The sequence below is a fragment of the Chlamydotis macqueenii genome, chromosome 6 (assembly GCF_036417535.1).
Source record: "Chlamydotis macqueenii isolate bChlMac1 chromosome 6, bChlMac1.mat, whole genome shotgun sequence".
In the NCBI taxonomy this organism is placed as follows: domain Eukaryota; kingdom Metazoa; phylum Chordata; class Aves; order Otidiformes; family Otididae; genus Chlamydotis; species Chlamydotis macqueenii.
In genome coordinates, this window is record NC_141561.1 from 32,057,977 (window position 1) to 32,074,513 (window position 16,537).

Here is a 16,537-nt window from a genome sequence, read left to right on the forward strand (position 1 = left end):
TAGTTCCCCAGGTCTTCCTTATTTACGTTTTCAAAAATGGGGGGTTACGTTACCCCTCTTCCAGTCAGTGAGAACTTCACCAAAGTGCCTGGCTGCAGGAAGCACATCGTGTTGTGCAAGAGGGATGGCACCCCGCTGGAGAGCAGCTGTTCCCATCCCCGGCTGCCACTGCTGTCAGCGGTGGGTGAAAGGTGTGCCAGAGCATCACCTGTGGAGCTTTCGAAGCCTGCAGACGGCATTGGGCTCCTTCCAGAGGAGAAGAAAGATGGAACGATGTTCAAGAAGCAGAAGCAGAGGGGAAGCTAAAGAGTTAAACTGTTTATTTAACTAATCCTGGCCAGGCTCTCACTCCATCATGCGTCTCCTCACGTTCTTGCCTGTGCCAGCAGCCGTGCCTTGTTTCTCATCACGGCTCTGCAGGATCAGCTCTCGCAGCTGGCCGTGGTCCAGCGGCACCTCCACTGCACAAGAAAATGGCCACCCCGTCACCCACCGCACTGCGGGCCCTGTGTACCCGGCAGGGCGGGGCAGGCTGCTTGGGACTGGCCGGGGAAGACACGGGGCAGCAGGGGATTGGCCAGGCAGCCACGGGGGAACTGCGGATTGGCTGGCTGTGTGGCCGCGGGCCCTCCCTCCTGCCTCACACACTCACAGGCGTCGATGGCGCTGCTGGTGCTGTCCAGGGAGGGGGCCGGCGGGCAGAGCTGGGCCCGATCCATCGCCCGCAGGAGCCCCGTGCTGCCCAGCAGCGGGCTGACGAAGGGCTGGGCCGCATCCGAGCCTTGAGCTGAGAGGTAGCGCAGTTCGGACTCCAGCAGCAGCAGGTTGTTGGTCTCCTGCTCCACGAGACCTGGGCGGGAGAGAGCACCGTCCCACAGGGCCCCTGCACCAGGGCCCTGCCCAAACCCACCCCTGGCTCTTTGCTGAGCACGCGGCGCTCCGCGATCACGGCAGTGGCCACGGGACTCCATTGAGCGCCCTGAGGCAGTGGCGTCAGGCAGCCTGTCTCCCCAGGGGCTGGGTCCCACACCCAGAGCCAGAAAGAGGTCTTGGAGGTCCGCTGTGGTGTTTATACAGCTGGGTTAGCTCCCAAATTTGCTGGCAAGTTGGCACCCCACATTCACACTGGGAACACCCAAGCAGGAAGGAGCCAGGGGAAAAGAAAAAAAACAAAACCAGCTGCAATTAAATCCCAGTGCAAGGGGCTGGTGGGCACACGAGGTCCGGGCACATGGCAGGGAAAGAGGAGCAGCTGCGACGTACCCAAAACCTGCATCAGGTTCAGATCCGTGATCTGCCCATTTCCTCCCAGCTGCTCCGTTATCTTGCTCGTGTCGTAATTCATTCCTTTGCACAAGGCCTCCATGCTGGATTTGAGCTGGCCCAGGACTTTGCTGCTCTGTTTGCATCTCTCCTCGTACCAGTTGGCTTCCTCAGTCCTCTCCAGTAGTTCTGCCTATCAGCAAAGGTTTTGGTAGGTGTCACGCCAGGGCCCTGCTCTCCCCACCCTGGCACCCCAGTGCCAGCCAGTTCCAGTCTGGACACTGGAGACCTCCCAGGAGAGACTCCGTGATGCTCCAGTGTCTGTAGGGGAAAGGCCCTCTGAAGGGGAACCCAAGCTCCCCATGACGCAGACCGTGCCCCAGGGGCTGCAGGACCAGGGCTGGGAGCAGCCCAGCAGTCACCCTCTCGCCATGCACTGGCATCTCTCCCCAGACAGGGCCACCAAAAGCTGATGCAAGGCCTTTTTCTGCTCACACCACTCCAGCTGTTGGCCAGGGCAGTGTTGACAGGAGCAGACTAGCAGACTCCCTAGGACGGGACAGACAGGGGTCTGCTGCCCCTGCAGAGAGAGATCTGGACTGCTGTACCTCCAGCTCCTTCAGGATAGGAAGCCTGCTGCTCTCCGCACGCTCCCGCTCTGTCACGAGGGCCGCGATTTCGTTCTGTGTAAACACAAGAACACGGAGTGGGCACTGGCTGAATGGCCACCAAACACACCTCAGAGAGGCTAGGGACCATCCCTCTGCCCTGGGACCAGGGACATCCCACTTGACCCCTCTGGGGACCAGTGTCCCCAGGCCGGGAGGCCAGGTGATGACCCCACAACAGGCAAGGCAAGGCAGCTCCGGGCCTTCCTGGATACTGCAGTATTTTTGACCCGGTACACAGCAGAAGCACTGAGACATTTTAGGCTCTACGAACACAGCATTCTGTCTGTTGCAGTGCTATTCTTGGCCAGCCCTTTGCATTCCCCTCATCCCACCCGTGCGGCAGGCTGTGAGCTGGGTTCACCTCTGCGGGCAGTGATGCTGGACACACGGGAGAGGAAAAACCCACCCCCAACCCAAAAGCACCAGCTGAGAAAGGGGAGGCGTGAAGAGCCTGGAACAGACCTGGAGGTCCTTGATCCTCTGCTGCATCCTGTCCAACTCATCATTCAGCTCAGAGACATAGACAAAGCTGGCAAAGTTCTTTGCCTCTTTTGCGATCATGTCATTCACCAGCCGGTCAAAGTCCCCGTCCTCTGCCAGTTCTAGCAGGTGCCTGTAAGTCACCTCCCGGCTCTCAACGCTCTCCCATTGGCTCTGCTTGCCCCGCTGGGCTGCCTTCAAGGCTGAGGAAGAGAGATGGAGATGGAGAGCCTGGCCTGGCCTGCCCTTCCCCTGTGTGTGCACGCGTGTGCTGTGGGGTTTTGCAGGGTGCTCGGGGCCAGGCAGGCAGAAGGTGTCTTTGTTTCACTCAGAAATTCAGCAAGGACCTCACAGTCTGTTTGGACATGGGGCAGACACAGGAGGATCCCTCCCCAGGAGGATAAAAGGAGCCATGGATGCCCATGGAGGCAGCTGCCTGCCTCCCCATCCCTCCCTCCCCCACGCGCACCCCAAGACACATGGTTTTGGGGGCCCTCAGCCAGTTATCACTGCTCATCCTTTTCTTCCGCAGGGCAAAGGGTGGGTGAAGGAGCCTGCAGGCAGGGGAGAGCTCCTGCCTTTGGGGTGCAGTGCTATAAGCAGCCCGCTTGCCAACCCCGCAGGCTCTTGGTTTGTGGTCACACAAATCCGTTGCCCCTGGTTTCTCTCATCTGATACCTTTTTCCTTTTTGGCCTCTTCCTCCAACTCGGAGCGATCTGTCAATTTGGTGAGCGTGAAGTCTTTCAGATTCATCTCCTGGTCAAGGAGATGCTCCCACTTCTGCAGCTCCACCGTCTCTTCCCTGTGCTTTTTTTTCAGGGCTGAAATGTTTGCCAGAGCCTCCGTCCTGCACACCGAGCGCAGCAGGTTACTCCATGTGTAGGTACAAGGGTTTGTATTCCTGGCCATTGCCACGCAGCTCTGTGCCTGACCCAGCAAAGCCCCCACGATGCTCTGCACATTGCCCGGCCCTCACGTGGATGCAGCCGTGTTGGCCCAAGGCCAGCGGCAAGCGGACATAACTCTTGGTGGGGTTTTGTGTTTTGTACTGGGACACAGCACCCAGCTGCACCAGCCAGGCTCACTTTGACCGGAGCTGGCTGTCCTCTGCTCCAGGACTGCTGCATCCCCCCGTGCGGGCTCAGGTGGAACTCAGAGGAAAGAGACAGCTCCGTGCGGGAGGCAATTCACCCCATCCCAAGAAACGCCTGGGATTGGTGGAGTCAACCACTCTGGAGGTACCCGTGTCCCTGCACTGACCAGGCACCTAACCCTTAGCACCCAGCTCTCAACAAGAATGGTGAATCCTCTCTCTGAAGCTGCAATCAGTCTCTCTTTATATCCATCCTCATCCCCGCTGTTGCTGAGGATGCCACAGAGGGTTTGCAATGCCACATACCGCTGCTCATAGGCTTGTGTGTAGTGCTCCAGGGCAGTGCTCATCCTTCTCCTCTGCTGATCCAGTTCCTTCTGGAGCTTCACGTAGAAGCTGTCCAAAACGGCCTTCTGGATGCGCAGGCTTTCGATCTCTTCTCGCAGCTTGTTATTTCTGGTCAGGATAGTACCGAAATGGACCGTGACCTGGGCAGAGGGAAGCAAAAAGCTGGAAGCGGGTGCGGGCCTGGGCGGCTCAGGTCTCTGCTGAAAGGCCTTGCCCAGGTCTGGAACAAACACAGCCCAACAGATTTTCAGTTGGCCCTGCACTATCCCTGCACATGGCCTGCATGGCCTGCAAGATGTTTGCTTACGGTGTTCAGAGACATCTCCAGTGACTCAATCCGCTTTTGCAGCTCTGTGCTACTCTTCGCTTGCTTCCCCTTTCCTGCTCTCTGGTGTTGCCTCACAATCTTTTCTTCCAGCTCTAGTATCTGTGCACACAAACGGAAAAAAAAAAAAAAAGAAAAAAAAAAAAAGAAAAAAAAAAGGAAGTATAATCAGCGTCTCTAGTTCTGGACTCTTGTCAGGACACTTAGCCAAAGACAACACCCGCTGTTGACCTGAACTACAGCCACCCTGTCATTAATGAGCTCACAATTACAGAAGCAGCTTTAATCCCAAAGGATGCCATCCTGCACACCCAGCAACGTGAACTAGGAACGGGTTTCTTTTTGTGCCACCAGGGAAATGCTGCTGCCTCTGGAGGGAAATTCAGCAGGCGTTGAACAAGGCACAGCAGCCCTCATGGTCATGTGTCTTTTGCCAGGAGGCAGCATTATATTCCAAGGCCTGAATTCAATGCGTTTTACATCGAGGAGTTTCAGCCCCGGGGCTCACCCTGTGGCTCTGCTCTGCTCTACCATGCTCAGCCAGGAAACAGTTCAGACGCTCTTACCTGGTTGTCCAGCTCAGCTACCTTGGCTTTTCTCTCTCTGATCAGAGAATCATACTGGTATCTGGTCTGCAAAAGGCACTGGAGCTCCATATAATTCTCGTTGTCCAGCATCTCATTTCTCAGGGACCCCAGCTGGCTCAGCATTAGTGACACGTCTTTGTGTTCTTGAGTCAGCGACTCCATTTCTTTTCTGTAGATATGGAAGAAGTGACATTGAGCACATCCACCTGCAGTGCCACGTCAGGTCCTTACCCCTCCCCATCTCAGTGCCAGGGTCCCCAGATCTTGACAGGGGGGAACTTTCCAAGCACAACGCAGCCAAGCAAAGCTGCACTCACTCCTGAGCCTGCATTTGACGCCTCACGTTGGCACCATAAGACTTCCTCTTCTCCGCTGCTATCCGAAACTGCTTCTGCAGCCTCCCGATCTCGGCTTCAGCCAGCTTTTCCTCATCCTTCATAGAGAATTCCTGGAGCTTCTGCTTCCAAGAGGGCCTTCCCCGCTGCCACAGAGAGGGAGAGTTTGGTCACGTGAGCAAACACAACCAGCAGCGGCAGCCGGAAAGCTGAACACAGGGCAGCGCGTCAATGGCGCCGCCACCTCCAGCTCTTTGTCACCATCTCTAGCTCTTTGCTGCCACCCAAGATATTCATTAGCAGCTAAAACACTGAGCCACACAAACTGACTCCATGAGCACTTTCTGATGCGCTTCAGAGCAAAGTCCACTGGGTGCTTTGCTCTTGAGGAACCCACCCCCACACTACCAGCACTCCCCAGGGCAAGGAGGTCTCAACAGCAACCAAAACCAGGGCAGGCAGATGACTGCAGGTTGTCACCTCTTTTATCACCCATCATGACTGGCAGGACCACGAGAGTCAGAATCAAAGCCACCCGTGCTGGGGACATGAATGAACCCAGATGCCTTTGCCCAGGAGCGGAGCGGGAGTGCTTGCAACCCTAGCTGGGGGAACGGGACTCCTTACTGGGAAATCTAACTTCCACTGAAGCTGTGGCAGTCAGATGCACCATGACCTGTGTCCTCAGCTGAGCCATATTCCCCAACCCTGCCTCCCCCGACAACCAAGGCTCAGGCCACGGCCTCATTCCCGGCACAGGAGGTCAGGCAGAATCAGCCCCAGCGCAACTCAACACCTTGCCGGCAAAACAAAGCCTGGCTCCACAGCGCCTGCGCAGCTCACTGCACCGTGGCGTTGATTTCTGCAGGTGAGATGCCCACAGCAGATCCTCCATAGCGCCTGTGCAGAAGTTCACCTTTGGATTGTGCTTCACTTTTTACCTTTGAGCCCATGTCTTCCAGTTAACTCCGCCGGTTGCTCTGCAGACGCCTTGCGAAGGGGACGAGGTAGCCTCCGCAGCGCCAGGCCTGCCTGCCAAGGCGAGAAATGAAACCCAAGTAAGGGACTGGTTGCGTCCCCCTAACCGTTCCTCAGCACCCCCTCGCCTGTTTGGGACATGAGGAAACCATCACAGATGGCAGCGCAGTGAATAAAAGCACAGCACATGCAGTAGTGTCATGGCGAAACACCCTCCTCTTACTGGGTGTAGAAGCACGGAAAGAACAGATGGTTTGAGCTGTTCCACCCAGAGAGGGCACGGGGCTGGCCCCGCATCCCTCACCCCAAAGCTGCTCCTCCCACAGCCCCACTGCAGACCACCTGGGCTCCGCTGTTCCTCCTGACGCTGCTCACCTCGCCGCAGGGTTCTGCGATTCCCCTCCAGTCAGGGACGAGACCGCGGTGTCAGTCGGGTATTCCTGAGGAACACTCCCCGTTGCCAGTGGGAAGAGCAGGAGAGGCCAGAGCCTGGCAGGGAGCCTGCTCCTGCTCTGTCCTGCGCCCGGCACTGCTCCAGACTCTGTGGAACAGGCACTGGCCCGCTTGCCACTACAGTGACATCACAGTGGAGGGTGAACAGGTTCTCCACGGGGACCGTCACCAAGAAGGATGAGGGGGTGGCCCGGGTACGCCCGCTCGCCCCATGGGGAGTGCTGGGAGCTCACACTACATGGACCAAAGGGGTTTGCGTGCCCCAGAACCAGCCCTGAAGCGTGTGCTCTGCTGTTTCCCTGACCACATGGCCACAGCAAGCAGAAACCCTCACGTGACCGGTTCCTGCTTCCCTTGGCAGTGTTTGGACTGTCCCGTAACCTGGGTCTTTGGCACCGTTTGTTCTGATACGTTATCCCAGAGGCGTTGTCTCTTTCGCCAATGAGCTGGGCCATGGCCAGCTGTTTGGCCAGCTGTCTGCCTGCCCCTCGCCAGACAAAGGGGAAACTTCAGCAGCTTCTCCCAAAAGCTGCCGCTGTGGACCCCCCGTTGCACAAAACCAGCACATTCTACCCCTCGCCTCTGCAAGTCTCGTATTTATGAATTATTATTAAAATGTAGACACCTCAACAAAAAATAATTCCCCACACTGAAATAAAAATAATATCATCACAACATCAAGTGAAAAGTGGACAATTTACACACCATCCAGCCCTCCATCCCTTCACCACAGTCAGAGCAGCATTCATTCCCCACAATCATTTCACTCTGTGGCTCAGTTCAGCCTGGGTTTGGCCCATTATGGCTCCCAGTTAATAATATCTCTATCCCTCATGCCACGGCCCCACGCTGGGCACCAAAAGAACTGTTGTAGCGTAGCCCTGCTCCAGACCAAGCTACCCCGCCGCCCTTTGCCGCTTCTTTTTTTTTTTTTTAGTTTTCCCTTTCCTAAAAACGTTATCACAAAGGCTTTACCACTGTCACCAGTGAGCTTGGCCCTGGTCAGCCGTGGGTCTGCCCTAGACCCAGCCAGCTCCACCAGCGGGGAAACTTCCAGCAGCTTCTCACAGAAGCTGCCACTGTAGCCCCCCCTGCACAAAACCAGGACAGGCAGGCACCCTTCAGGGAGAGAAGCCGCTCATGCCCAGCATCTGAAGCAACACTGTGAACCTCCGATCCTGTTTTCCTTATTTAACACTTAAAATCTCAACAAAATGAGAGCCAACTATTCCAGGCAGCCTACAAGCACGCAGCAGGACACCCTCCTCACACCGCAGATCTGCAGGGTGGCGCAGAAAGGCGCGTCCCTCATTGGAGACAGCAGAAGAGCACACAAGTAGCTGGTTTCCCCCTCTGGCTCTGTCTTTCCTGACAGCCTGTGGGCACAGCAGCAATGGCCGCCGGGCAGCAGGATGGGACAGGGAGGTCTCTGTAAAGGCCCAGGGCTCCAAGTTTAATGAGTAACGGGTGTTCAGTAAGGGCAGAGGAGTGGGTTTGCTGCCTCCTCGGTTCCTGTGCAGAGGCATGACAGCTGTAGCAGCTCTTCACTGGAAGAGGAAACTGTCAGAACGATTTCCTGCAGCTGGGTTTCTTCTGCACTGCTGGCACCAAGCTACCTGTCTTTGCTAAGGTGCATGTTTTTCCAGGCCCCTCGTTTTAAACGCTTCCCAGCCAGAGGAAGCCTGCGCTGACAGCCTCCGCTTCGGGACGGCGATGGGACTTCTGAGCTCGGGGGGGAGAGAAAGGATTGTGCTGGTCAGAAACGCCCGCTCGGAGCGCACCAGCTGCCCGGGGGCCGGGCTGGGCAGCCTGAGCCTCGGCGGGAGGCCTGGCCCCGTCGGCGGGGGCCGGGCCCCGGGGAGAGGAAGGGCGGCTGGGGCGGGGGCCGGGCTCAGGGGGAGGAGAGCGGCGGCTCGGGCTGCTCAAAGTAACACTTGTAGCAGGGCTGCTCGTTCCTCGGCGGTTTGGGAGGAACACGGCCATTTTACAGCCTAAAAGCCAAGCAGGAGGCAGTCTGCCTCAGGGGCGGGATGTGCGCAATGCGAGAGCTCCGAACGTCCGGCGGGGCGCTTGGCTGCGGCCAGGCCGGGCCTATAAACTGCTGCTGTGCCGTCCCAGCTCCCCTTCTCCCTCAGGGAAGTCTGCTGGCAGATCTAGATGCCGTGCTGGAAACTCTCCGTGCCAGATCCAGCCGGAGAGCACTGGGAAGAGGGGTGGGACGGTGATTTGTGCCTGAGAAAGCAGCGCATCGTGGGGGGAGTCCCTTCCCCGTGCCCCCCAACGGGAGCGGGGGAAGAGCCGGGCAGCACAGGAGAGTGTGGCAGGCACAGCCTGTTTGGGGAGAGCTATTTCCAATTAATCATTCCTGATTACCCCCCCATGCAATGCTCTTGATCAGGGCTGAGAACACCTTCCTGCTGAACGTGCTCTGGACGTGGCTGAAGGCAGCTGAGGATCTGCCTGTGGAAGATCACTCAGGGATACTACTTTGACTTACCATTTAAAGGCAATTAATTAAACTGCTGTACAGGTGTTCTGACCAGGTACATGCAGTTGATCTTTTCCAAATCTAATGAAGGCCACTTGGTCTGTGGGTTGGGCACAGGAGGAAAGATTGTGAGGGAGCCCACAAGCCTCAAATAAAGCAGGACAACTGAAATAAATGTGCCTGTAGGAACTGCAGCCCAGGTCCATCCTGGTGTGATGCGGTGAGGAAGAGCCCCAAAGCTTTCTGTCTCCTCAGTTTTGGCTTTCTAGGAGAGGTTTGGGCACTCCGGGATATCCCCTTCCAACAGCAATGGCAGCACCAGCCTAGAAACTGGATTCAGCACCTGCTCTCCTCTGGCTCAGTGACATGAAGGCCCAGTTAAGTAGATGATGGTATGGGATGGTAAAGTGCACTGACAAACAACCCGAAATGGATCAGCAGGGTTTCCCCACCTCAGTCTCCCTGGAGAAAAGTCAGCCCTGCAAAGCCAGTTGCAACCTTTTTAGTTGATTTAGGACATGTCACCTAGTAACTACCCTGTCTTGGCCCTGCCACGTTTCTGAAGCAGGATTTCAGGCCAGCTTCATGCCAACAATAGCTGCCTTCCCAGCTTACCGTCAGCATGGCAGCCCTTCTCTGCAGAAGGAATTGACTGTTCAGAGCAGTCTGGTCCATTTGCCATTTCTGCAAGCTGGCTGGATTTGCAGGTTATTGTCACTCGCTCAGGAACTGATGTTTTGCAAGATCACAGCAATCAGTTGCCTCCCCTCCTGTGGGGGAGCCGGCTGCCCCACCTCTGCTCAAGAGTTAAACCATTCATTTAACTAATCCTGGCCAGGCTCTCACTCCTTCATGCGCCTCATCCCCTTCTTGCCAGGGGCCCTGTCCTGATTGTTCTTGCAACAAATTACTTCTTGAACTCTTGTTGATGGCCAATTATCCTCCAGATATTAATAGTCTGTTACTGTTGGATTCTGTATATTTGAGGACCTGAGATGAAGCTGATCTGGATTCCGTAAAAGTTCAAAGCGGATGTGGACTATGCGCAGGTAGAGGTCTGCAGGCAGGGGCACAGGCAGCAGCGCGAAGGCAAAGCTCACAGGGAGGGGCGCAAAACAAAAGGCGTGCAGGGGCACAAAAAGGTGTGCACAAATATAACAGAATTATAGAATAATTAGGGTTGGAAGGGACCTTTAAAGGTCATTTAGTCCAACCCTCTTGCAAGGAGCAGGAACATCTCCAACCAGATCAGGTAGCTCAGAAGCCCCATCCAGCCCAACCTTGAACAGCTACAGGGATGGGGCATCCACCACCTCTCTGGGCAACCTGTGCGAGTGTTCCACCACCCTTAGTGTAAAGAACTTTGTCCTTGGATCTAGTCTGAATCTACCCTCTTTTAGTTTAAAACCATTACCTCTTGTCCTATCACAACAGGCCCTGCTAAAGAGTTTCTCCTCTACTTTCTTGTAAGCCCCCTTGAGGTACTGGAAGGCCTCTATAAGGTCTCCCCACAGCCTTCTCTTCTCCAGGCTGAACAGCCCCAACTCTCTCAGCCTGTCCTCACAGGAGAAGCGCTCCAGCCCTCTGATCATCATTGTGGCCTCCTATGGACCCGCTCCAACAGGTCCGTGTCCTTCTGATGTTGGGGGCTGCAGAGCTGGATGCAGTACTGCAGGTGGGGTCTCACCAGGGTGGAGTTGAGGGAGAGAATCACCTCGCTTGACCTGCTGGCCACGCTTCTTTTGATGCTGTCCAGGATGCGGTTGGCTTTCTGGGCTGCAAGTGCGCAATGCCAGCTCATGTTGAGCTTCTCATTCACTAGCACACCCAAGTCCTTCTTCTCAGGGCTGCTCTCGATCCATTCTCCACCCAGCCTATATCTGTGCTTGGGATTGCCCCAACCCACGTTCAGGACCTTGCACTTGATCTTGTTGAACGCCATGAGGTTATAATGGGCCCACCTTTCCAGCCTGTCAAGGTCTCTATGGATGGCATCTCTTCCCTCCAGTGTGTCAGCCGCACCACACAGCTTGGTGTCGTTGGTGAACTTGCTGAGGGTGGACTCTATCCCACTGTCCGTCTCATTAACAAAGATGTTGAACAGGGCTGGGCCCAATACTGACCCCTGAGGAACACAACACGTCACAGCTCTCCACTTGGACGTGGAGCCACTCACCACAATTCTTTTGAGTGCAGCCATCCAGCCAATTCCTTATTCACCACGTGGTCTGTCTGTAAAACCACGTCTCTCCAGTGAAGAGAAAAGATGTCATGTGGGACAGCGTCAAATGCTTTCCAGGAGTCCAGGCAGATGATGGCAGTTGCTCATCCCTTGTCCACCAATGCTGTAACAATGTGCTAGAAGGCCACCAAATTGGTCAGGAACGATTCTGCCCTTAGTGACGCGGTGTTGGCTGTCAGTAATCACCTCATATTCCATGTGCCTTAGCAGGGTTACCAGGAGGATCTGCTCCATGACCTTGCCGGGCACAGAGGTGAGATAGATCAGGATGTAGTTCCCCAGGTCTTCCTTATTTACGTTTTCAAAAATGGGGGGTTACGTTACCCCTCTTCCAGTCAGTGAGAACTTCACCAAAGTGCCTGGCTGCAGGAAGCACATCGTGTTGTGCAAGAGGGATGGCACCCCGCTGGAGAGCAGCTGTTCCTATCCCCGGCTGCCACTGCTGTCAGCGGTGGGTGAAAGGTGTGCCAGAGCATCACCTGTGGAGCTTTCGAAGCCTGCAGACGGCATTGGGCTCCTTCCAGAGGAGAAGAAAGATGGAACGATGTTCAAGGAGCAGAAGCAGAGGGGAAGCTAAAGAGTTAAACTGTTTATTTAACTAATCCTGGCCAGGCTCTCACTCCATCATGCGTCTCCTCACGTTCTTGCCTGTGCCAGCAGCTGTGCCTTGTTTCTCATCACGGCTCTGCAGGATCAGCTCTCGCAGCTGGCCGTGGTCCAGCGGCACCTCCACTGCACAAGAAAATGGCCACCCCGTCACCCACCGCACTGCGGGCCCTGTGTACCCGGCAGGGCGGGGCAGGCTGCTTGGGACTGGCCGGGGAAGACACGGGGCAGCAGGGGATTGGCCAGGCAGCCACGGGGGAACTGCGGATTGGCTGGCTGTGTGGCCGCGGGCCCTCCCTCCTGCCTCACACACTCACAGGCGTCGATGGCGCTGCTGGTGCTGTCCAGGGAGGGGGCCGGCGGGCAGAGCTGGGCCCGATCCATCGCCCGCAGGAGCCCCGTGCTGCCCAGCAGCGGGCTGACGAAGGGCTGGGCCGCATCCGAGCCTTGAGCTGAGAGGTAGCGCAGTTCGGACTCCAGCAGCAGCAGGTTGTTGGTCTCCTGCTCCACGAGACCTGGGCGGGAGAGAGCACCGTCCCACAGGGCCCCTGCACCAGGGCCCTGCCCAAACCCACCCCTGGCTCTTTGCTGAGCACGCGGCGCTCCGCGATCACGGCAGTGGCCACGGGACTCCATTGAGCGCCCTGAGGCAGTGGCGTCAGGCAGCCTGTCTCCCCAGGGGCTGGGTCCCACACCCAGAGCCAGAAAGAGGTCTTGGAGGTCCGCTGTGGTGTTTATACAGCCGGGTTAGCTCCCAAATTTGCTGGCAAGTTGGCACCCCACATTCACACTGGGAACACCCAAGCAGGAAGGAGCCAGGGGAAAAGAAAAAAAACAAAACCAGCTGCAATTAAATCCCAGTGCAAGGGGCTGGTGGGCACACGAGGTCCGGGCACATGGCAGGGAAAGAGGAGCAGCTGCGACGTACCCAAAACCTGCATCAGGTTCAGATCCGTGATCTGCCCATTTCCTCCCAGCTGCTCCGTTATCTTGCTCGTGTCGTAATTCATTCCTTTGCACAAGGCCTCCATGCTGGATTTGAGCTGGCCCAGGACTTTGCTGCTCTGTTTGCATCTCTCCTCGTACCAGTTGGCTTCCTCAGTCCTCTCCAGTAGTTCTGCCTATCAGCAAAGGTTTTGGTAGGTGTCACGCCAGGGCCCTGCTCTCCCCACCCTGGCACCCCAGTGCCAGCCAGTTCCAGTCTGGACACTGGAGACCTCCCAGGAGAGACTCTGTGATGCTCCAGTGTCTGCAGGGGAAAGGCCCTCTGAAGGGGAACCCAAGCTCCCCATGACGCAGACCGTGCCCCAGGGGCTGCAGGACCAGGGCTGGGAGCAGCCCAGCAGTCACCCTCTCGCCATGCACTGGCATCTCTCCCCAGACAGGGCCACCAAAAGCTGATGCAGGGCCTTTTTCTGCTCACACCACTCCAGCTGTTGGCCAGGGCAGTGTTGACAGGAGCAGACTAGCAGACTCCCTAGGATGGGACAGACAGGGGTCTGCTGCCCCTGCAGAGAGAGATCTGGACTGCTGTACCTCCAGCTCCTTCAGGATAGGAAGCCTGCTGCTCTCCGCACGCTCCCGCTCTGTCACGAGGGCCGCGATTTCGTTCTGTGTAAACACAAGAACACGGAGTGGGCACTGGCTGAATGGCCACCAAACACACCTCAGAGAGGCTAGGGACCATCCCTCTGCCCTGGGACCAGGGACATCCCACTTGACCCCTCTGGGGACCAGTGTCCCCAGGCCGGGAGGCCAGGTGATGACCCCACAACAGGCAAGGCAAGGCAGCTCCGGGCCTTCCTGGATACTGCAGTATTTTTGACCCGGTACACAGCAGAAGCATTGAGCCATTTTAGGCTCTACGAACACAGCATTCTGTCTGTTGCAGTGCTATTCTTGGCCAGCCCTTTGCATTCCCCTCATCCCACCCGTGCGGCAGGCTGTGAGCTGGGTTCCCCTCTGCGGGCAGTGATGCTGGACACACGGGAGAGGAAAAACCCACCCCCAACCCAAAAGCACCAGCTGAGAAAGGGGAGGCGTGAAGAGCCTGGAACAGACCTGGAGGTCCTTGATCCTCTGCTGCATCCTGTCCAACTCATCATTCAGCTCAGAGACATAGACAAAGCTGGCAAAGTTCTTTGCCTCTTTTGCGATCATGTCATTCACCAGCCGGTCAAAGTCCCCGTCCTCTGCCAGTTCTAGCAGGTGCCTGTAAGTCACCTCCCGGCTCTCAACGCTCTCCCATTGGCTCTGCTTGCCCCGCTGGGCTGCCTTCAAGGCTGAGGAAGAGATGGAGATGGAGAGCCTGGCCTGGCCTGCCCTTCCCCTGTGTGTGCACGCGTGTGCTGTGGGGTTTTGCAGGGTGCTCGGGGCCAGGCAGGCAGAAGGTGTCTTTGTTTCACTCAGAAATTCAGCAAGGAGCTCACAGTCTGTTTGGACATGGGGCAAACACAGGCGGATCCCTCCCCAGGAGGAAAAAAGGAGCCATGGATGCCCATGGAGGCAGCTGCCTGCCTCCCCATCCCTCCCTCCCCCACGCGCACCCCAAGACACATGGTTTTGGGGGCCCTCAGCCAGTTATCACTGCTCATCCTTTTCTTCCGCAGGGCAAAGGGTGGGTGAAGGAGCCTGCAGGCAGGGGAGAGCTCCTGCCTTTGGGGTGCAGTGCTATAAGCAGCCCGCTTGCCAACCCCGCAGGCTCTTGGTTTGTGGTCACACAAATCCGTTGCCCCTGGTTTCTCTCATCTGATACCTTTTTCCTTTTTGGCCTCTTCCTCCAACTCGGAGCGATCTGTCAATTTGGTGAGCGTGAAGTCTTTCAGATTCATCTCCTGGTCAAGGAGATGCTCCCACTTCTGCAGCTCCACCGTCTCTTCCCTGTGCTTTTTTTTCAGGGCTGAAATGTTTGCCAGAGCCTCCGTCCTGCACACCGAGCGCAGCAGGTTACTCCATGTGTAGGTACAAGGGTTTGTATTCCTGGCCATTGCCACGCAGCTCTGTGCCTGACCCAGCAAAGCCCCCACGATGCTCTGCACATTGCCCGGCCCTCACGTGGATGCAGCCGTGTTGGCCCAAGGCCAGCGGCAAGCGGACATAACTCTTGGTGGGGTTTTGTGTTTTGTACTGGGACACAGCACCCAGCTGCACCAGCCAGGCTCACTTTGACCGGAGCTGGCTGTCCTCTGCTCCAGGACTGCTGCATCCCCCCGTGCGGGCTCAGGTGGAACTCAGAGGAAAGAGACAGCTCCGTGCGGGAGGCAATTCACCCCATCCCAAGAAACGCCTGGGATTGGTGGAGTCAACCACTCTGGAGGTACCCGTGTCCCTGCACTGACCAGGCACCTAACCCTTAGCACCCAGCTCTCAACAAGAATGGTGAATCCTCTCTCTGAAGCTGCAATCAGTCTCTCTTTATATCCATCCTCATCCCCGCCGTTGCTGAGGATGCCACAGAGGGTTTGCAAGGCCACATACCGCTGCTCATAGGCTTGTGTGTAGTGCCCCAGGGCAGTGCTCATCCTTCTCCTCTGCTGATCCAGTTCCTTCTGGAGCTTCACGTAGAAGCTGTCCAAAACGGCCTTCTGGATGCGCAGGCTTTCGATCTCTTCTCGCAGCTTGTTATTTCTGGTCAGGATAGTACCGAAATGGACCGTGACCTGGGCAGAGGGAAGCAAAAAGCTGGAAGCGGGTGCGGGCCTGGGCGGCTCAGGTCTCTGCTGAAAGGCCTTGCCCAGGTCTGGAACAAACACAGCCCAACAGATTTTCAGTTGGCCCTGCACTATCCCTGCACATGGCCTGCATGGCCTGCAAGATGTTTGCTTACGGTGTTCAGAGACATCTCCAGTGACTCAATCCGCTTTTGCAGCTCTGTGCTACTCTTCGCTTGCTTCCCCTTTCCTGCTCTCTGGTGTTGCCTCACAATCTTTTCTTCCAGCTCTAGTATCTGTGCACACAAACGGGAAAAAAAAAAAAAGAAAAAAAAAGGAAGTATAATCAGCGTCCCTAGTTCTGGACTCTTGTCAGGACACTTAGCCAAAGACAACGCCCGCTGTTGACCTGAACTACAGCCACCCTGTCATTAATGAGCTCACAATTACAGAAGCAGCTTTAATCCCAAAGGATGCCATCCTGCACACCCAGCAACGTGAACTAGGAACGGGTTTCTTTTTGTGCCACCAAGGAAATGCTGCTGCCTCTGGAGGGAAATTCAGCAGGCGTTGAACAAGGCACAGCAGCCCTCATGGTCATGTGTCTTTTGCCAGGAGGCAGCATTATATTCCAAGGCCTGAATTCAATGCGTTTTACATCGAGGAGTTTCAGCCCCGGGGCTCACCCTGTGGCTCTGCTCTGCTCTACCATGCTCAGCCAGGAAACAGTTCAGACGCTCTTACCTGGTTGTCCAGCTCAGCTACCTTGGCTTTTCTCTCTCTGATCAGAGAATCATACTGGTATCTGGTCTGCAAAAGGCACTGGAGCTCCATATAATTCTCGTTGTCCAGCATCTCATTTCTCAGGGACCCCAGCTGGCTCAGCATTAGTGACACGTCTTTGTGTTCTTGAGTCAGCGACTCCATTTCTTTTCTGTAGATATGGAAGAAGTGACATTGAGCACATCCACCTGCAGTGCCACGTCAGGTCCTTACCCCTCCCCATCTCAGTGCCAG

General features: G+C 56.3%; 2 protein-coding genes across 2 annotated transcripts; both read right to left on the minus strand.

Moving 5' to 3' along the window:
* Positions 1-345: 345 nt before the first annotated feature.
* Positions 346-10,964, minus strand: LOC147600240 (coiled-coil domain-containing protein 63-like). Its single transcript, XM_086751191.1, has 11 exons — positions 10,929-10,964; positions 5,086-5,249; positions 4,748-4,937; positions 4,164-4,283; positions 3,815-3,996; positions 3,093-3,262; positions 2,397-2,617; positions 1,872-1,946; positions 1,264-1,456; positions 653-850; positions 346-461 (listed from the first exon to the last, which is right to left on the minus strand). Exons 1-11 carry the CDS (start codon positions 10,962-10,964, stop codon positions 346-348), a joined length of 1,665 nt encoding a protein of 554 aa, XP_086607317.1.
* A 916-nt stretch (positions 10,965-11,880) lies between these two features.
* LOC147600241 (coiled-coil domain-containing protein 63-like) lies at positions 11,881-16,423 on the minus strand. The gene is made up of 9 exons (XM_086751192.1): positions 16,265-16,423; positions 15,697-15,816; positions 15,348-15,529; positions 14,626-14,795; positions 13,932-14,152; positions 13,407-13,481; positions 12,799-12,991; positions 12,188-12,385; positions 11,881-11,996 (listed from the first exon to the last, which is right to left on the minus strand). Exons 1-9 carry the CDS (start codon positions 16,406-16,408, stop codon positions 11,881-11,883), a joined length of 1,419 nt encoding a protein of 472 aa, XP_086607318.1. The 5' UTR covers positions 16,409-16,423.
* Positions 16,424-16,537: the final 114 nt, after the last annotated feature.

Excerpts from the sequence above, each read along its gene's own strand:
- LOC147600240 (XM_086751191.1), bottom strand. The coding sequence starts at position 10,964 with ATGGCGTTCAACAAGATCAAGTGCAAGGTCCTGAAC. Across the intron at positions 4,938-5,085 it reads CGTCAAATGCAGGCTCAGGA|AAAAGAAATGGAGTCGCTGA; the intron begins GTGAGTGCAGCT and ends CCATATCTACAG. Across the intron at positions 2,618-3,092 it reads AGAGGCCAAAAAGGAAAAAG|CCTTGAAGGCAGCCCAGCGG; the intron begins GTATCAGATGAG and ends TCTCTTCCTCAG.
- LOC147600241 (XM_086751192.1), bottom strand. The coding sequence starts at position 16,408 with ATGCTGAGCCAGCTGGGGTCCCTGAGAAATGAGATGCTGGACAACGAG. Across the intron at positions 14,796-15,347 it reads ACACAAGCCTATGAGCAGCG|GACGGAGGCTCTGGCAAACA; the intron begins GTATGTGGCCTT and ends CTCGGTGTGCAG. Across the intron at positions 11,997-12,187 it reads CAGCAGCGCCATCGACGCCT|TGGAGGTGCCGCTGGACCAC; the intron begins GTGAGTGTGTGA and ends TTTCTTGTGCAG.